Source organism: Conger conger, chromosome 4 (genome assembly GCF_963514075.1).
Source record: "Conger conger chromosome 4, fConCon1.1, whole genome shotgun sequence".
NCBI classification, from domain to species: Eukaryota; Metazoa; Chordata; class Actinopteri; order Anguilliformes; family Congridae; genus Conger; species Conger conger.
In genome coordinates, this window is record NC_083763.1 from 7,127,859 (window position 1) to 7,148,484 (window position 20,626).

Below are 20,626 nucleotides of genomic sequence, written 5' to 3' on the forward strand. Positions count from 1 at the left end.
GAAGCTCAATATCTCAATATCTCAATATCTCAATATCTCAATATCTCAATATCTCACTACTCAGAACACAGATGTGACCTTAGCATTAAAAGGTTCTAACTCATTTTTTTCTCAAAAATGGGTGGGTGTCATAAATATGCGGTTCATAGGGCAAATTGATAAGATATAACACATTCAGTTAGAATGTGAAAGCTTTGAAGCTCAACATCTGAAAACAACTCAGAGCGGCAATAGGACCTGATAATCCCAAGGTCTGGGCGTGTTTGGGCGTGTGTGTGCGTGTGCGTGTGTGTGCGTGCGCATGTGTGTGCGCGTGTGTGTGTGCGTGCGCATGTGAGTGCGTGTGTGCGTGTGTGTGTGTGCGTGTGCGTGTGTGTGTGCGCATGTGCGCGTGTGTGTGCGCGCGTGTGCGCGCGTTTATGTGTGTGTGCGCATGTGCGTGTGTGTGTGCGAATGTGTGTGCGCGTGTGTGCGCGTGTGTGTGTGTGTGTGCGTGTGTGTCCTCGTTCTGACCGCGCCGTGCCGTTGCAGAGGACGAGGGCGGGCCGGCGCTGGTCTCGGGCCGCATGTCGGCGGCGTTGGCGGGTCACTCAGTGATGGCGGCCCAGGCGGCCGCCGTGCAGGCCGCGGCGGCCCAGGCGGCGATGGCGGCCCAGGTCGCCGCGCTGGAGCAGCTCCGGGACAAGCTGGAGGCCGGCGAGCCACCAGAGAAGAAGATGGCGCTGTCCTCGGAGGACCACCAGCGTCTCCTGCAGAGGGCGCTGCAGCACAACCTGCTGGCCATGACCGCGCAGATGCCCATGAACATCCGCATCAACAACCAGGGTACGGCCTGCGCGTCGCTCTTATTTCTGTGGCTTTCCTGCTAGTCAGGGATGGAGCGGTTTGACAAGTGGGACCACGTTTCACCGCGGCCATGCCTGTAAGCCTACGCGCAAAAAACGTTTGTGTTCTTTGTGAAACCGCTTTATTCCTGAATAACTCCTTAAAGGTACAATAGGTAAGATTTGTATGTTAAACATTGTTACAGGACCATTGTAAATCCCTTCTTGTAATTGAAAAAGGCTCACAGACATGTAGACTCACCCTCTGCCTGTGTTTATAGTCCTTAAATTCGGGTGGGGGGGTTTGTTGCTGCAATTCCTCTCTTGACCATTAGAAGTTCAAAATTACCAATTGTACCTTTAAGAATAAAGATTATAATAAAGATATTCTCGATCAGAGTGGTCATTCACAGCTGTGTGTCTGCCATTGGGAACTGGCTAATACTACGATAGCGACTGGTCCTTCACACAGCTGTATGTCTGCGATTGGGAACCGGCTAATACTACGATCGCGACTGGTCCTTCACATAGCTGTGTGTCTGCCATTGGGAACTGGCTAATCCTACGATAGCGACAGGCTAATCGTAGCGCACACTGCCGTCTCCGCTGAAGGATGCGTTGCTGTCTGTGGAGCCAATCTCTGTGAACACCTGCTGAGGACTGGGCCCAGCTCTGAGGCTGTGGTGACCCATTTTACGCAGATCGTGCACTCCTTTATCTCCAGTGCGTTCCTGTCGAGATCACCTGGGGAACCCCTGAGTCTTCAGCCAACTGACAACTGACTACCGCTCTTTTTTTTTCTAACAGTGTCTTGAAATGACTCAAGCACAGGAAATTTTGTCATCAGGAATTTTGCGACTTCAAAGAAGCTTTAAAAGAAGCTTTTTAATGATCTGTGAATCATTGTGAGTGACAGGGCTGTGAAGTCCCCTGAAAGCCATTAGCCAAATCTAAACAACCCGCTCCATTTCCGCACCTTACACAGACGTTTATTACCACACCATTTTACCAAAAATGGTTTTTAAAAATTAACGTCAATGGCTTGTCAAGTCTGTCTGTTTGTCCGTCTGTCCATCTCTGTATTATCATGGTGTTAGGCTAGATGGGTGGGTGGGTTCGGAGCGGCTTCACCGGGATTTAAAATAAATAAATTAACATCAAACAACATTTATTGTAACTTCTGTATTAGTGTTATGAACGTGTTTTTTCCTGTTTGCACTGATGAAATTCTCACAGACAGGCGTCGTTAATTGGAAACATCCACCTACGCAGCAAGCTTTTGATGCCAAGCCGGGTGCTTCCTGTCGCAACTGGAAATTAAAACTGCACGCCTGTTCTAAATGAAATTTAGACTGATTGCGACAGCTCGACTGTTTTTTTTTTTTTGGTTGTTGATTAAGTAACCACATCCAGCTGCCGCTGTGCCGTGTGGGTTTCTGTTGAGCGCTAAAGTGTGGGTGAGTATCGGGGGGGACTGCAGGTGTCAGAGCGGAGATGATGTGGCTCTTCTCCGCTTCCTCCGTAGATGGCAGGCAGGACTCGGCCCTCAACCTCACCACCAATGGCATGAACAGCATCAGCATGTCGGTCGAGCTCAACGGGGTCGTCTACACCGGTAGGTCTTTCCTCAGTCACTCGTAGACCACGCTCGGTCTGAGCCGTGAGCTCCCTGGGAGAGCCGTCTTGATCGTTTATAATTTGGCGCATTTAAAAAGACCCCGTGTGAGAGATCGTTTTCCTCGATCGATGACAATGAAGGTGACTGTTTGCTCCAAAGACAACCCAAAGAAATGATCGCATGCATGATGCTCCTAATTTCTTATACTGTGCCAAGCCATGTTTCGGCAAAGTGTCACCCTACCTTTGTCAGGTTGTTTCCTTGGTATAATAAAACATTAGGAGCATAGAGTGTGCGATAATTTCATTTTCTCTTTAAATTTCTCTTAAATGTTTTTTGATTATTAGCACCTCATAAAATATAGGGTGTGCATTGTGTCTTCCTTCTTATTTTCCAAAGGTAACCTACTAAAAATAGTTATAAGCATCGTCTCCGCATACCCGAGCTGAACACAGATTTAAACAAGGTGAAAAACTGAGTTCCTGTTTATTTTTCTTGCAGGTGTGCTTTTTGCTCAGGCAGCAGGGTCAGCCCCATCAGGCCCCCCTGGGTCCTCAGGCTCCAGTAGCAGCAAAGCCCTTGGTGGCCGCAGTGGGTCCCAGCCAGTCGCCCACACACCTACCTCCTCCAACAACACATCGCCTTAAAAACCTCACAACCTCCACCCCCTCTACCTTTTCTGATGCTAACTAAAGCCAAAAACCAACCTCATTTTTCTACGTAGCCTTCGCCAAAAGAAAAAGGACAATATAGAAATAAAACCAGACCACTTGAAGTACACTATCTCAGGTTCTCTCGCCTGCCACGGGATTTTTGTCTTTACGCTTTGAGTTTGTTTAATTTTCTTTCCACCTTTACGCAGCAGCCAAAATAGTTGTGAAATATAACTAGAGCCAGTATGGAGGTATATGCACAACCTGTGAATAATTTATTTCTTCTCCATAAAATGTACAGATAACATGTGAACAAAATAACAATAATCAACATTAAGGCTAATGCACTGTTTACACCATTTTAAACATCTACTGACTGACCGCGAAGCTACTTTTCAAACCAGAGGAAAAAGGATTTTAATTTTTGTTTATCTTATATTAATGTTGTTGTTATTATTATTATTATTATTATTATTATTATTATTATTATTGCTCATTGCAAAAAAAAAAAAAAAAAAGTATATTTAGGGTTTAAAGAAAAATGTGTAAATATCTTCTATTTTATTCTAGAAAAAGATGCTTTAAAGTATATGTTATTTCTTCAGGGCATAACAAAGCACGTGGTGACCTCATTAGTTTTTAACTTCTTTTTAAGCTTGCGTGATACAGTGGAAAATGAAGCAGTGCGTTATGAGAGAGGAGAGCTCTGTATCGGCAAGCGCACCTCAGTATGCAAGACTCCCTATCACCCTCCCAGAGATGGAACCGAGCTCTTTTCCACCCCCCCCCCCCTCCCAACTTGCAACTAGCTTATTGTTGTATATGTGCAAAACTACTCCGCTACAATTCTCCTGCAATACCATACCAAATGATGTACCGTTTATCCGTGATAAAGGAAGAAAATGAGAGATCACCCTCTCACATTGAATGGAGAGTTCACCCCCCTCGTACTGAATTGAGTAAGTTCACACTGAAAAGTAGGGTTCACTCTTTCACACTGAATGGAGAGATCACCCTCTCATAATGAATTGAGGGTTCACTCTCACTCATTGAATGGATGAAGGTGGGGTGATAGTGTTAGAGAGGTGGGAGAGGCAGTGTGTGTGTGTGTATGTGTATGCGTGCGTGGGTGGGTGTGGGCACGTGCGCACGTGTGCGTGTGTGTGTCTTTGCTCCTGTGCAAAAAATATTCAGCAGTAGCAAGACAAGCCTTGTAAAACCTCTGAAAATGTTTGTTACTGGCATATGGAACCTCAGTCTAATAATAAGTGATGGCTGGATCTTAATGGATGTCCCATGAGACCTTACCTGAAGACAAGCCTTAATCTGCTTCTGAAATGGGATAGAGTCGCTCTGTTATGACATCATTAGCTATGCAGAACACATTGCTTCAGACCCAAAGTACTGTGTGGTTCTGTGCCTGCAAGGCCTGCGGTGTTTGACTCATCTACTGAGTCATTACTGAGTCATTCGTGATCAATTCCACAAGCATTTGAAGTGAAGAAAGCTTTTGGACCACCCCACCAAAAAGTACTTGGAGTTGTTTTATTTAGCTTGATTTAGTTCCAGTTCCTTGTTTAATTTAATTTTACAAACCCCAAAACACACATAACGGCTAGTATGTACATAGGTACACACACACATACACACCACAAACCACAGAGCGTTGGCCAATTTCCTTTCAGATATACCATAGAAATAATCCAATAATCATCAGTCATCATTGTGGCTGCACAGCTGTATGAACATGCCTGATCAAATCTCACAGTTGAGATTTTATTAAAATACCTGCCAGCCATTTTAAGTCTACAAAATGACTGGTAACTCAACAACTCAACAACCAAGCAATTTACCTGCTGTAGTGGTGTGAAAATAACGTTGACAGTGCAATAAACAATGTGCAGTTTCCTTCTGATCCACTAGTCTTGCTTAGTTGTGTGTCTGTAGGAAAATGCTTAGCATATGTGCATCATTTGTTCATCTGTTATACCACCTGTAAGGAGGGTGGCCATCTGAGAGATCTTTTCAGAGGTAGAACATTCTATGGGATACTAATTGGTTGTTGATTATTATTGGTGATAGATTAACACTTTTCCAGTACTGTGAGAGAGGATGGTGGTAGGATGGTGGTAGAATCTTTCAATAGGCAACACGAGATTTGGTGGTTTGATGAAAATGGCTGGTATAGTATAATAGGAAAAACGGGTGTCCAAATGCTACAAGCAGCTAGCCATTACAAACCAAATGTATTCCTCGGATTTACATTGCTACCTAAAGCGAGGTTTATAATGGACCCTGTCTTCCATTCTCCATTTACTTCATTTGTATAATAACTGCCATTTTCGGTGTCCATCTGGCAGGTCTTCAAGTTCTCTTCATGTGCTTTGCATGCGCACAGACTGATGTTGCTAATTTCCCCTCCCATAAAGTTTAGCTTCTTTGGTACTGGGCAGAGTATTGAAGGAGAAGAGTTAACTGTAATCAGTGTATAAATATAACTTATTTCATTAAACAGCATATTGGCCTTGTTCAGCCCCCCCACCACATTGTTGCAGTTTTGAGGTGAAAAATGAACAGCACCTTCTTTTGACCTACACAATGGAAATGCCTATGCAAAGAAAGTGTATGCTTTAGCTAGACAATATAAAGTTTATCTGAATTCAGAAATTAGTGAAAACATTTCTGTTCAACTTAACTATATTGCAGAGAAAGATGGAGCTAACAGTGGAAATTTTGACGTGGCCAAACATTCAAGTGGATTTGTGTGTGTGTGAGTGAGTGCGTGCGTGCGTGCGTGCGTGCGTGCGTGCGTGCGTGCGTGCGCGCACGTGCGTGAGTGCGTGAGTGCGTGAGTGTAAGTGTGTAAGTGTGTAAGTGTGTAAGTGTGTGAGTGTGTGAGTGTGAGTGTGTGTGCGCGTGAGTGCGTGAGTGCGTGAGTGCGTGAGTGCGTGAGTGTAAGTGTAAGTGTAAGTGTGTAAGTGTGTAAGTGTGTAAGTGTGTAAGTGTGTAAGTGTGTGAGTGTGTGAGTGTGTGAGTGTGTGAGTGTGTGAGTGTGTGTGTGTGTGTGCGTCCGCGTGCGTGCGTGCGTGCGTGTGTGTGTGTGCCTGTGTGTGTGTGTGAGTGTGTGAGTGTGTGAGTGTGTGAGTGTGTGAGTGTGTGAGTGTGTGAGTGTGTGAGTGTGTGAGTGTGTGTGAGTGTGTGAGAGTGTGTGAGAGTGTGTGAGAGTGTGTGAGAGTGTGTGAGAGTGTGTGTGAGTGTGTGTGAGTGTGTGTGAGTGTGTGTGAGTGTGTGAGTGTGTGAGTGTGTGCGTACGTGTGTGTGAGTGTGTGTGTGTGTGTGTGTGCGCGCGCATATGCCTGTGCACCCATAGGCAGTGGGGTGGTTGGTCAGAGCAGTGTAATGTTTTTCTCATGGTCAATCAGAAGTAATTTGAAAAGTAGTTTCAATTACAGTAGAAGAAATTAAAGCATTTTTATTTTTTTTATTCCTTTTCATTTACAATTGAATGCCTCTAATTTCACCAAAAGGACATTGATTCTGTTAAATTAGTAATCATTAATTAGTCACGCAGAGAATAACTAGATAATAAACGACATGTGCAGCACAAGAAAATAGGTAGAGTGGATTTGGCGGGTTCTTCACGTTTCATGTTAGATGGGTGCTTGCCATTCCAAAATAAAAAAAAAGTATTTATTTTTTAAAAAGGTGGTGATAAATGAAAATCACTCAAGCTTCGTTCTTAGAAAAACCAATGTTGCCAACATGTGTGAAGATTCCATCCCATCAGTACTGGTATTACTGTTTATCATTCCGGTTATGAACGTTAGCCAATTAACCTGCAGAAACACCTCTGCTGGTATCTCTACAGCAAGGCTGAGAAAATGCTGTATGCTGAAGAGGAAGTATCAAAGGGATGAAAAAAAAAACGAAAAAAAAAAAAACAGAGCTGTCCCTACCTTTGACCTCTGTGTGACCTTTTAAAGATAATTCACTTGCTCCGAGAGTGCTAAACGTGCTTGGCAATTATGGATGTGATAATATTGCTGACAAAAGATAGAGATTTATGTTGTGATGTGTCGTGGCAAAAAAAAGGATAGGGCGGGTGACTGGCAATCAATGTAAAGCTTCAGGGCAGTGTGGTTTGGCTGACTGACCTCCTGACCTGGCCCCATGGGAGATATTCAGGTTTCTGTCACATTATTGCTCTGTGTTTCTACGGAGCCACCGTAGTTGAGCGTTCAGAAATATCTTGTGTTTATTGCATACAGTAGGTACGGAGGCCAAAACTGTTTCACGGCTCAGAACCCAAGACCAGTACAATCAGTATGTGTGGCTTATTTAGCATTCTCAGGGAAAATACACTTATTTTGCCTTTACTTATCAGGAAATGTTACAACACTGAATACCTCATGTCCTGTAGGCTCTCATTCTACAGTGAGGTCTTCTCCTACCTCGCAATCGAAAGTTTCATCCATTTGGTCATCTTAATGTGTAATCAGTCTGCCAGTATCATCAGAAATTATCCATCGTAGGTCTGAATTTTGGGGGCTATGCAATTCTGAAATGTGAGAATGTAGAAGAAGTCTTGGATTACTTTTTTTTTCTCCAATATTTGGGTGAACTATGAGGATTATGAGGAGACTCTGGCTTCAATGGTGTATCGATTCTACAGAATATTGTTTCACCTAAAGTTTCTCATTGGGGTTTCCTTATTAGGTTTTCTTATTTTTTATATGTGTCATAAGATGTCTGTCATCAGGAGAATTTCTGGCTTGCTTTCAGTCCACTTGTCATCCAGTGTCATTTTCTTAGTTCTGAATTTTGTTTGTAGGTTTAGATTTTTTGTCTGGGGTTGTTTTGACCATTAAGGTGGGTGTGCTCGTCACATTTGCTCTGCTAATCCTACGTATGGTTGTAAGTGTCATTACAGGCTTTTATGTGGCTTGACTTGCACTAAATCACCACCGCCAATGAATTAAATCTAAGTAGGATCTTCTCTGTCACTACCCAAAACAATGGCAGGATTTTTATATTGGCATGTGACTTCCACACCCCATGGCAGAGGCTGCAGTGCAGAGTAGATTCTGTCTGGACTGTTCCACTGTCATGCATACAAGATATTTTGGAATCTGCTGACTTCAGGGTTTTGATGTTGGTCTTGCCGGGGGGTGGGTATCGTGGAGCATAGATGACTCGTTGCTACCACCTAGTGGATACAAACTAACACTGCAGCAACAAAATGGGCTTATTTTGTTCAGCGTTGTGGTGAGAAGTAATAGCATATCTGTTTGTGTTAAGAGTTGAGTTTTTTTCTTTTTGGTTATTACTTGGTGTGATTTCTTCATTCTGAGCATCCCCTTGTTCTATTCCTGCCTCTTATGAACAGGATTGCTGAAAGTGGGAGTAATCAGGAGATGGTTTTTGAGTATTGCGATTTATTATCCCAGTTGGAAAAAAAACAAAAAACAGATTTGCTGTAAAGGCAAAGTTTTTACCATGTAAATAATGTAACAATTGAAAGACTTATGATTATATTGTTTTTTGCTTGCTATTCTATTGTCCTTGTTCAGAAAGTTTTCTAATATAATCGCGTGTTACCACACAGCAGATAATACTGCTGTTGCTCTTCAGTCACTTCAGAGGGGCTCTTGACTGCTCAGACTCCATCAGAATACGCTTGCAGGGTCTTTAAATATTTAACATGACTCATCATATAATCAGTCTGCTGTACAGGTTCACTGAGTTGTTACTCTGGTCTGTACCAGCAGTGGGGCTTGTCTACATTTTTCTGGTTAGTTCCTGACATGGATGTGTAAAGCAAAATGCCCTCTCTCTCTCTCTCTCTCTCTCTCGCTCTCTCGCTCTCTCGAAGTTGCTATTGTGTCAATGATTCTGTTGGGCTATCTAGAACCTGCAATTTTCTCTAGATCAGAAACGGGTTGACAAATGGTTGACTGTCCTATTATCACTGCGGTGTGTGTGTGTGTTCCTATACACAGTGGACCTGGACAGCTAGCAAACCGGCCACCATAACGCTGCTAATTAGCGGTGTTATAGTCACTGGCCCACTGTATACGACACTGTGCCAGGTCCCGTCTCTAAGGATTAGAGCTTGTTTAGATCTGGGCTGTAATTTAAGAATCCTGGAGGTGACTTCTCCCTCCGCAATGGACACGTGTATCCGGTGATCCTTGTTATAAACTTCATTTCTTTTTTTGTGTGGAAAAAGCTTGCTTTTAGTATGTTTATTGTTAAGTGATCCTTTTTTGCTGGGGTTGCGGGTGAGAAAACGCAACTTGATTTATTAGCCTTATACTTAAGACAATTTATGAAAAGTACAAGCTTGTTCTAGATGACTAGGTCAGGTAGATTGTATATTGCAAGGACAACCAAAATGTATGTGAAGACTTTGATAAAGAAAAATATTAAGATGTATCTCTTCTGTAATTATAAGATGCCTTATGCTGTGACAATTCTTATTTCAAATCACCATTATATAAAATTATTACACTTTCGAAATGCCTTCTGAAATAGTTTTTGTTCAATTCATTATTTTATCTGTATAATCACCATTAATTCAGTAAAGATTATTTCAGAGCAATTGACAAATATGAATTTAAAAAAAATGTCATATCTTTTTAATCTTGAGGATTGTTGGGTTTGTAATTCAGTCATATAACTATTTTGTAGATGTAGAAAGTCAGAATATGAACAAGGCTTTTGTCTTCAACTTCTCAGGAAATACACTTCTACCTCCAGTTTTACCAGTTCATGCATTCTATGGCAAACGTACAGCTTCGGGTAATTAAGGGGTTGCAATCATTCATTTTTAGGGTTTTAAAGGGCATCTACAGAGATTTTATTTTGAGTGACCTTACAATTGTTATATATAACTTGAGCCTGGTGTTTTCTGAGAATTATTTTTCAAAGCCAAGAAACAACATAGTTGGATTTTCCAAGTTAACATTAAATCAGTGGCTTTAAAAGGACAATGTGCAAATTCCTGGTTGCAGGCACACTCCTTGACTCCACATTCTCAGAAAACATTATAGACTCCCTTTAATCAGACGTCTGTATGTAGCACTTCATTTGAGCAGTTTTTGTTTCCAGAAGAACTACTGCTGCAGTTCACAGTAAATCTTCTTTTAGCTTGTGTATTCTCCTGTCCCGTACAGGTGATATTTCTGATTTCCCACAATGCCAAACTGGAAGCTGCTTGAAATATATTGGGTGAAATGTGTGTGGCATGTCTTCTTTTTATAATGACCATTTGTCAGAAAAAGTGCTACACAGATTTGCTTCCACAACATGTTCTCTGAATACATTTCATTTCTGTAAGAATCTAATGCAATGCAGCCTCCTCGGAACTTCTGAAAGCTGAAGTTAACGATTGCCTTTTTATTCAAAATTGTGTTTGTGCATGATTGGAAGGTTTGTTTAGTGCATTATTAATTATTTAAATCACCTGAACATGTTAACAGGATTATTTTCTTTATGCAATCGACTTTTGGGGATAAAAATGAAAACAGGTTCCAGCACAAGAAGACATTGAATGTGTAACTCAAATGTAAGGAAATGCTAATATGTTCTTTCTTATTTTACAAGCAACTCATTTTGAATTGCATGGTTAAACAAACGTTACATTATTCACTTTATGGAAATACACTGTTTGCTTGAGGTCCTTTACTTGAACAGTTTCACTTCACAGTTGAAAGGCCTTTAGCTAAACCAGGATCTGCATTTTAGCAATGTGAGAAATCATTGTACAGCCTCCATGAAAAGGGTTTGTTTTTTTATTTCCTGTTTTATTAGCCTTGTCTTCTTTACTAATGTACAGTACATTGTTGCTCTCAATTTTTACAAAGGTTCAGGTATTGGTTTGTAACTACTTATAGACAAAAAAAGACAAAAAAAAACTTTTAAAGTTTACATTTTCTATGTCATACATCATATATTCAATCTCAAAATACTAAACCAAAAATGGAGTTTCAACTGTAAGCAAATAAATACTAAAGACTATTAATAAAGTACAGTTCTGATATTGTGTAGTCTGTTTGAGTCTTCTGTTCCCTTTTCCTTTGCATGATGCCTTCCTTGCACAATTCAACCATTTCAATTTAGCACATTAATTGATCATAATTTATTTTGCCTTTACTCGTTTATCAGGAAATGTCACAACACTGAATAGTTCATTTCCTGTAAGGCGCTCGTGTTATACCCCACAAACAATGTTTCATTCTTTCAACCATTTCAATTAATATTTGGACCGGGGTACCTATGAAGGTGGACGTAACCTCTTATTTTAATAGCTTTATATTAGGCCTTCCTTATATAGGCCTCTTGATGTTAATAAACACAATATGTAACCTATGAGCTATTTTCAGAAATCCAAGTCTCCAATGCAGCATCCGGGGTTTGTGCTGAATTGCGTCATATGTGGCAGGTTACAAAGCAGTAACAATGTATGTTGGCGCAGAGATTTTTCAACGCTGGTGTTGGATTATACCTGCACAAAAACGGTTTCAGAATGCAGCTCACTTACGGTAAATGAAACGAATGATAGGAAAATGGGAAATCCACTATCTGCATAATTCACAGCACAAACGGGAGTTTTCCTTCAGATTCCCTGAATTATCAATTTAATGCATGTCGGCTCAATTTGCTTTAGGTCTGATGGCGTAGTAGCCTGTGCATTTTTTTTCCTCTTGTGTTGTGAACCGTCGCATCTGTCAATGTGTTAACCCACTTCGGACTGCACGCAACCGTGAAAGTGTGCCGAGTAGTGCAACGTGACTGTGGAATCACGGGGACCAGACGATTCTGTAGCGCCGCCCAGCTATAATGCTGCTTTGATGTTGTTGGTGCAGAGAGCCCGGTAGATTTAAATGAATGACGCGTAGTAGTGGAAAGCGAGAGAACGATGCCAAACAAATTAGTCCGTCCAATCAGGTGAAGCTAGTGGTCCTTGGTCGCTGAGCGCAGATTACAGTTTACGTAGCATCTTCAAATTGCTACTGTACAGCTAGATATCTAGCTGTTCAGTAATCCCCGAGAGGATGATACTGCGATCTCGAAATATTTCTGCAGTTGTGCCGAAGGAAACAAACGCACCAAGTAACCTTCATCGACGGACTTGCAAGAGAGCGCCGCCGGTGGCAACGCTTGCAACGGTGAGGATACATTTGGCTAGTACTAGCTAACCGTTAACTTCGACTTTCGCATGGCTAACATTACATTTAGCTGCGCCAGATGTATCTAGCTAGCTAGCTAGCTAACATTAGCTGCTATATAGCTATAGTTACTATGTTAAACTAGACTGCTGGGCAGTAAGTTAGATCGTCACTGGTATGCTAGCGAACAACCTAGTTGTCATTTCTGAATCAATTATGTCCCCGTTGTTTTCATAAAAGTCTAGAACGATAACCTTTTTAAAAATATGATCATTCTGCTTGGTCAGTGCCTGTGTTGTTGCTAGCGAGCTGAATAACATTAGTCTAGGTAGGGAGCTAGCCAACGTGAGAACTACCTAGATGTAGTTAGTGAATGCATTCGATTAACTAGCTAGCCAATAAAAACAATCCACCAGATACTGCGCTGCCGTAACATAGCTGGCTAATATTTATTCCACGGCTAAATTGGTATTAGCAGGCTGTGAACGTTAACCAAAAGTAGCATATTACTTGCTCGTAATTTAAGTCAGTCTGGGTATATGAAGTCTGAGATTGTCAATCTGGTGAGCCTGTGTTGCCCCTAACAGTAAAATGTCAGTCATTCTAGCTAGCTAAGTTCGGTCGGGGGTAAATCGCGGCACATGGAGCTAGTCTAGCAGTGATTTTCATAAATATGCGAGTGTGGGGGCAGGGAGTTTGCGTCCGACGTATGTTCTCTGCTGAAAAAAACGGCTCAACGTAGGGGTTGAAACAGCTGCTAGCTGGTTGACCAGGTCAGACTTGCTCCACACTCAACATGGTTTGACCAGCTCAAGATATGCTTCGAAACAGCTGGTAGCTGGAATTCAAAGCTGGTCATAGCTGGCTTTTACAATAGGGCTGACAGTCTGGGGCTGTTTCGCTCATTGCTGAACTATGTAAATAACACTATTTTACGTTAACTGCGTGGTGTTGATACACATCAAGCTGTACTATACGCGATGCATAACTAACGTTATAGGGAACATTTCTGTTGGATAAAATATTCGGTACTGTCTGTAACGCTTTCTATAATTATACAGGCTATTCTCGATATCGGTCATTAGTGCTTATTCGTTGATTGACTTATGTTAAATCTGTCTGGTGGGTGGCTTATCCCAGACGACAAACGTGTGAGTCAGTAATATCATGATCTGTCCAGGGCAAAGAAGAAATGGTGCCAGACTGTGCTACGCAGGACTCTGACGAGGAGTGCGTCCCTATCGCCAGTACACGGCGCACAAGGAAAAGGCCTGCAGCACACGGGGACCGCGATGGTAGAGCACCTCGACTTGCTGTTCATCGTCTTTTGTAAAGAGGTTGACTCAATGAATTGATAGGTATAATTGTGTCCATGTCTTTACCTCGTCGAATTTAGATTTCACGACTCCAGTGTTTTGCCGGAAGCGCCGCGTGCGCTTTGGGAGTGAGGAAGACCGCCCATACACTAATACAGCTGTAAGGAACATCTTCACCCCAACTTCCTACCTCCCGATGTCAACAGTGAACAATGGTTAGTGGCTTGAAGGTCATTGAATGCATCGAGACGTGTTCAGCCTTATGGACTACAGTAGTTACTATGTTTGTATTTCTGCTTTGATTTATATATAATGTTGCGAAGTAGTGGTTTATATGCGCTGGCCTGCATTGAAAGATAGGGTAAATTCAGTTAATTTGGGGCAGTTTCTGAGTAGACTCAGAATTTATAAAGACGTGTCCCAAATGACCTGAATTCACCCTACGGATAATTGTAAAGAGTTGCACCATTTCTTCTACTTGTTTGACTCTTGCACCAAAAAGGGGTAACTTTAAAGGTCAATAGGTAATTTCGGACTTCTAACGGTCAAGAGAGGAATTGCAGCAACATGCACGCTCAAACCACAACACTGTTTATCCCATCCCTTCTCTGTGAACGCACTGGTGTTGAAACGCCCTTGGCTGTGGCAATTAGAACCAATTTTCAACCAATGAGCTTGAATTATTGTACAGCTATACAATGTTTTGGTACAGAGTGCAGACCCGTCAACTGCATATTTTGAAACCTGAATTTAAGGACTATAAATACAGGCATAGGGTGAGTCAACATGTCAGTGAGCCTTTTTCAATGATAGGAAGGGATTGGTCTTGTCTTGTAACAATGTTTTAACTCAGAGGTCCAATAGGTAAGATTTTTAAGTGTGTGGGGTGTTCTCTTTGAAGGTGTGAAATTCCCTGAGGATGACTTGATGAGTCCAGACCAGTGCATTTTTGGGTATGACTCTTCAAGCCCTCTGGCAGAAGAGGAAGAAGATGATGATGATGATGAGGTGTTTAATCCGTAAGTCTGATGCTTACTGACCCCATTAGGCAATTTTCTGTTGTGCTATGTTTTTAAAAACAATTTAAGACGTTTTTAACCACCCCTTTAAAATGACAGGATAGGCCTGTCCATGTATTTCCTGCATCTGAGTGAAGAATATTGCCTTCTAGAATGTCCTCTAAAAGAATATGTTGTCATTGGTTATGATGTATTGTGTCGCCCTGTATGCTGCCCTTTGAGACCAGTTGGCAGGCGACCTTTAGACCCACATTTGTCTTTCCTTTGCCTTCTCAGGTACTACTTCATCAAAAACATTCCGTCTCAATCCCAGCAATCAAAACCTCGAACCCGGGACATCCCGGTCAAGACCAGGAGCACCCCACAAGCCACACTTGTTTTGGACCTGGTGAATTTAATTTTTTTCCCCATTCCTGTCTTTACAAATAGCATATTTTTACTCCAAATATATTTATTCAGAAGCTCAAATGAAATAATTGTTAAATACTAGGAAAATTAGACATCGATAGTTTCTCAGAGAACAACACTTAATAGTTTTCTTGAACAAAGCAAAGTTTATTATTACAACTGTTTACTGTTGCATGTTTTTGTTTTACTTGGTTTCATAGAGAAGTATTTTTGCATGCCGCTCCTGTGTGATAATGTGATTTATATCTATTCTACACGCATTGCAGGACGAGACGCTAGTGTTCAGCTCCCTGAACATGATTGAGAATGCAGAACACACCTTCCACACCTATTTTCAGGATCACGAGTACAAAGTGAGTGAATCAACATCCACCCTGTTACGCTATGTGAAATATTCCTAATTTCAGTTTCAGTCTCCCGCCAGCTTAATGGTTTCTCTGACTCGACAGGAAATGAACAGAACAGAAACCGATCAGACTTTTTAGTAGTATTACTGGTGCTCAGCCAGCAGGTGGCAGTGAGGAGAAGCATGTGTTTAATTGCGCGAGCCAAGGTGTATTCTTAGAAGTAGTACAGGGCCATATGCGGTTCTCTGTTTCTGTAAAGCAATATTGGTGGCGTTAATTAGAGAAAAAAAACACAAAAATAGAAATGTCAAATAAAATGGCTGGGGCAGGAGTAGGTGTGTCATTGTCATTGCTGATGTTGTAGAGATGTATGTGGGTCCACAAACATCTGCTACAGAAAGCCACGTCAAGACTCCGAGATGAGGGAAGTCATTTCACCCTTTTTAGACCCCAAATAAAGATCACATTAATTTTCTTACCAAGGAATTAAAAAGACATTATTTTGATCTTTAGTTGTGTGAGCTAGCCTAATCACATCTCTCATAGTGTCCTGCAGATGGCAAAGGCCACAGTTCAAGCCTCATTCCTGTAGTCTAGACAATTTTTATTCATGCTTTGAAACATGGATATACTGTATTTAGGATTTGCCAAAAGAACAACCACTGTGGTCTTACTCTCAACTGCTTCTCTTCCTGCTCACTGGAGCAGTTTGTTAGGTTTCACAAATTCATGTTTAATCAACAGAGATCCTATGTAATATTTTACATCTGGAGGAACAGCCAGTGATTATTGGCATGTTTATTAACAATACTATATTGTATGTCTCAAGTGGTATCAATGTGTAATGAGCTTTGTCATAGATTTTCATTGTATAGTATATGTTTTTCCAAAATGTCCTGTTGGCCTTTTCAGGTCTTTGTTTGTATTCAGTTTTGACAGATTTAATGTTGGGAACCAAAATTAATTACTAAGTATTCTATTACAATTCAAAAGCAGGAATGTTGAACATACCCTTAAAAAGGATATTTCTTGCCGCGCCGGTTGGCACCAGCCTGCCTCTGTCTCTGTTTGGTGTAATTGAAATGCAGCATGTTGGCTAATCTCTGCCTGCAGTAATCAGTGATGCCCCATTTTTCTGCCAGGTTTTCATGATACTGAGGCCTCACGTAAAAGAGTTTCTGCAAAGCATGTCGAAAATCTTTGAAGTAAGTTTCTTTCTCATGAATTTATTGAACATTTTGTTCATTTTCTAAATCATTTTTTTTGTCAGAATCTATGAAAGTTTAACACCAAATGAGACCGCTTGGAACTTGAGTTTAACAATACCTTTTCACTGTCTTTGGTTCCTATTTTGCTCTAAAAATAAGAAATTCTAATTGATGGGACAGTCTTATGTTAAGATTTTGACTTTAAGTTATTTATATAAAGTATATCAAATTTTATTTAAATGTAAAATGATTCTGTCCTGGAAAGAGAATCTGTGTAGCATTAGTACATAAATCCATTAAATGGAAAGATTTTTGGGAGTTTACCCAAGCCATGGCAATAGTTCTTTAAGGCTGATTTTTGTTTTGTGCGTGTAGTTTTTAACAGATCCAGCCGCTCTGCTCTTTAAGATCACACTGAGCTGCACTGCTTTGAGAGGCCACCTCTGCATGCGGTTTTGCCTTGGCTTGTTGGCTTTCATTCTCAGTGTCAACCTATATTTTTCAGATGTTTGTCTACACTTCCGCCAAGAAAGAATATGCAGAGAAGATCTTGGAGACACTGGATCCTCAGAAAAAACTTTTTCGGTGAGAATTTTTCCTTCCACTTGGATCTTGGTCTGCATTCATATAGCAGTACAATTGATGTGTCTTATTCACCCAATCATACACACTCACACACCAACGGTGATTGGCTGCCATGAAAGGCACCAACCAGCTCGTCAGGAGCATTTGGGGGTTAGGTGTCTTGCTCAGGGACACTTCGACACACCCAGTGTGGGAATCGAACTGGCAACCCTCCGACAGCCAGACCACTGCTCTTACCGCCTGAGCCAGTATCGCCCAAAACCTTACCTCATTCCCATGAGGCTACTGTAATTCAGCCTGATCCAGCCTATAAAGTCTGGGTCCTCGGGCATTGGTGGAAATCACAGAGACGTTGATTCACGGGCCTGAAATAACAGCTGACTGCTGAGAGTAGCAGAGATGGAATGTCGATTGGGAAATTAAAATAAGAAATGCCCTATAAAACGTTTCCAGAGTTCTGACCCTCCTCTGTCCTTTCTGTCTGAAGGCACCGTTTGTACCAGGAGGACTGCGCCTGTGTGCTTGGCCACTACATCAAGGACCTGGACGTGCTGGAAAGGGACCTGGCCAAGACTGTGGTTCTGGACAACGCACCCCACGCTTTCCCTTACCACGTAAGCCTGCACACCAGTACACCCTGTGTGGTCTTGGTGCCAGTTGATGTATTTTCGCCCCGGAAAAGTGCTAATGAGGACGCTGGTTTGCAGAAGTATTGGAGCCCAAGTTTACCTTTGCTCTACTGCTCTCTTGCAGCTGATGAATATGATCCCCATCAAGAGCTGGGCTGGAGACCGGGAGGACAACGAACTGCAGAAGCTCATCCCTTATCTCGAGAAACTGTCCGAAACGGTAAGTTAACATTGACTTATCTCGAGAAACTGTCAGAAACGGTAAGTTAACATTGACTTACCTAGAGAAACTGTTTCTGACAGTTTCTCAAAGTAAGTTAACACTGACTTGGAGCCTCAATGTGCTTTATTTGTCTCATCTGTTGCTCTTATTAGAAATCTATAGGAAGCAGCCATGTTCCTAAATAGTGAGTACATTTCTATTAGTTAAGCATATTGTTAAATAGAGGCCAATGGTTCATATACTGTAATGCTCCGGTAATATAAACGGTGTGCCAGTATCAATAATATCTGGAAAGATAGTTGGACATTGGAAACTAATAACATTTCTGCAAGTTAAGCTCCCATAAGATATGTTTTCCTTTGTCATTAGGAGTATAATTATCTTTTAACCGCATTATTTTTTTAGAGGACACTCATCAGACTAACACAGGAATAATTATAACTTTCTCATTACAAGAAGAAAAAAAAAAAGGCACACATTCAGAGGTGTGTGATATCAGAAGAGTCTCAAAAAATCATGTCATGAAAGTGGAAACTTATTACTTTAAGGTGTAACTGGAATTATTGCTGCATAATATGGTCACATCCTGGCCTGGATTTATTAGAAGTGTTAAACACTCGGTGCCCGAGGCTCAAACCAATTAAAATCTGTTCTTCTGGGATGTCTGTTCTGAGGTTGTGTGAAGGTAGTGGGATTATGCTAGCTTGATCTAACCTGCTGGCTATACTCAGGTCCTCTGTCACATTAAAAACCCTTTATATTGGTAGTCACTGTGTTTCCTGGCTTACTAAGTTAACTGAGCTTACAGAGATTTATACATTGTTTGTAAGATCCGATATTGACTGTCTTTAATGGGTGTGCTGATTTAAAAATGAGAACAAGATTTTCATTGGAAGTTATTTTCAGTGTTTACTGCGTTTAGTTGGTGTATTCTTCAAGCGTTCAAATTGTATCTATGTGGTCACGCTAGGACTTGGAACTGTGCTTTCCTCTAGGGTCCTCATCGCACTTGTCCCTGTATTCGATCTGCACTTGGTTGTACGTCGCTCTGGATAAGAGCGTCTGCTAAATGCCTGTAATCTAATGTCATGCATTTACAGCGTCCTTTCCCTTTACTTTCTAGGAGGACTTCCGGCAGGTTCTGAAGCGCAGGATGGATCATTTGCACAGACTGCTCTCAGAAGACTGATGAGTGGAACTTAAGTGCTGTTAATTAATCTCTCAGTTATCTGCTCATGTAAAACATACAATATTTTCATTCTGTTCAGTGTTACCCTGGTCTTAGTGGTGTGAGCAGAAAAGAGAATTCGGGAAGATTTGGCATTAAAGTCTCGAGAAGGCAGATACTCAAGTTACAATTACATGGTTTTTTGAAGTAACTTCCTGCGGAACATTGTGTAATTACATGGTGTTATTTTGTATATTTTGTTAGGGGTGAAAAATGCATTTGACATATTTCATATTTATACGATTGGATATTTGCTGAAGCAATTCATGTACCTTTCTGAATGGTACAATTGCTGTGTCTCACCTGGGAACCAAACCTGTAAGGTGTGTTATGGACCTGGTTTCCAATGCTCTGCACTACAATGCAGCTGGCTCATTTTAGGTGTTTTTTTATTTTATTTTATTTTTTTATACATAAATGTCTGTGGACCAAGAATGCCCATCACAACAAGCGACTCCTGTTTACAAAGACGGCTGTTCTGCCCTGGAGTACTTCTTTGTATCGCATAGAATATTGTTCTCTCTGTTGCATAGAAAACGTGCTGACTGACAAGCCATGCTACCCTGTAATATACTGTACATATTTGTGCTGTTCATAACATAATTTAGTTTATTGATATATATATATACTCGCTGTATTCAAGAAATTGCTGCAGAGGGGACTTGAAGAGAGGACTAAAGTGCTGAAGAAGCGTTGACTTTAACAACCGTCTCTCAGCATGCATTGTATGTATTTGCTAAAATGGCAATAGTTATGCAGTGTTTTATTCCTCATTTATGGTTGTTCATTAAATGTATTTGCACTTCCTTGTTTTGTTGTGTATTTGTTTTCAATGGTCTGGTAACATAGTGTTCAAAATAATTTCATTATTATTATCATTTTATGTAATGTTTGCCTTCAATTTACTATTTACGAATGACCACTGCCCTTCATTTTTCCCCCAATGGGTTGGAAAAAACAGTTACATGGTTAACCATTTGGTTAGATTAATGGTTAAATTCCCATTACTATTTTTTATTTGTATGAATTGTGATTGAATACTTCAATTTAATGATGTGATTCTGCATTTTGAATTTTGCATGTCTACACAATGTGTGTCCTTGCTGCTACTTAATTTTTATGCAAATATGCAGTTTAGCAAGTTAGTTACCAGTAAAACAAACTCCAGCTGGGTTTGTGACAAAAAAAAGTGGATATGCATTTAACTGTGAGTCAATGGTAAGAACGAATGATGATGAGCCCAACATATTTAATACGCAGCCGAAGTGCTGTTTGTCTTGTCCTTAATTTTGATGAATGGATGTAGGCCAGAGTTATTTTGCATGCCCAAACAGTGCATTAACCCCTTAAGTATCGCCCCCTTTTCGTAACACAAGCTTAAAAAACGACATACCCAAA

At 41.1% G+C, this 20,626-nt stretch overlaps 2 protein-coding genes across 5 annotated transcripts in view; both read left to right on the plus strand.

Moving 5' to 3' along the window:
• The window catches only part of arid3a (AT-rich interactive domain 3A), a 35,832-nt gene extending 32,483 nt beyond the window's left edge, over positions 1 to 3,349 (plus strand). For all 3 annotated transcript variants that reach the window (XM_061239511.1, XM_061239509.1, XM_061239510.1), the window contains exons 7-9: positions 532 to 825; positions 2,350 to 2,439; positions 2,944 to 3,349. In XM_061239511.1, coding sequence (XP_061095495.1) covers positions 532 to 825; positions 2,350 to 2,439; positions 2,944 to 3,089 — 530 coding nt within the window. In that variant the 3' untranslated portion in view covers positions 3,090 to 3,349. The remainder of the gene's footprint in view (positions 1 to 531; positions 826 to 2,349; positions 2,440 to 2,943) is intronic.
• An 8,670-nt stretch (positions 3,350 to 12,019) lies between these two features.
• Positions 12,020 to 20,034, plus strand: ctdspl3 (CTD (carboxy-terminal domain, RNA polymerase II, polypeptide A) small phosphatase like 3). Of its 2 annotated transcripts, none has more exons than XM_061240132.1 (11): positions 12,020 to 12,265; positions 13,446 to 13,560; positions 13,662 to 13,796; positions 14,483 to 14,600; positions 14,877 to 14,988; positions 15,275 to 15,361; positions 16,498 to 16,560; positions 17,069 to 17,148; positions 17,636 to 17,762; positions 17,902 to 17,997; positions 19,124 to 20,034. In XM_061240132.1, the coding sequence occupies exons 1-11, from the start codon at positions 12,152 to 12,154 to the stop codon at positions 19,187 to 19,189; spliced, it is 1,113 nt and encodes a 370-aa protein (XP_061096116.1). In that variant the 5' UTR covers positions 12,020 to 12,151; the 3' UTR covers positions 19,190 to 20,034. The 2 variants fall into 2 exon arrangements, with proteins under 2 accessions (XP_061096116.1, XP_061096117.1); XM_061240133.1 differs by lacking the exon at positions 12,020 to 12,265 and adding an exon at positions 12,950 to 13,038.
• Positions 20,035 to 20,626: the final 592 nt, after the last annotated feature.

Bases quoted from the DNA above. Each gene is read 5' to 3' on its own strand.
- ctdspl3 (XM_061240132.1), top strand. From the start codon at position 12,152: ATGATACTGCGATCTCGAAATATTTCTGCAGTTGTGCCGAAGGAAACA. The intron at 13,797-14,482 runs GTTAGTGGCTTG...TTCTCTTTGAAG, and splicing joins GATGTCAACAGTGAACAATG to GTGTGAAATTCCCTGAGGAT. The intron at 14,601-14,876 runs GTAAGTCTGATG...TTGCCTTCTCAG, and splicing joins GATGATGAGGTGTTTAATCC to GTACTACTTCATCAAAAACA.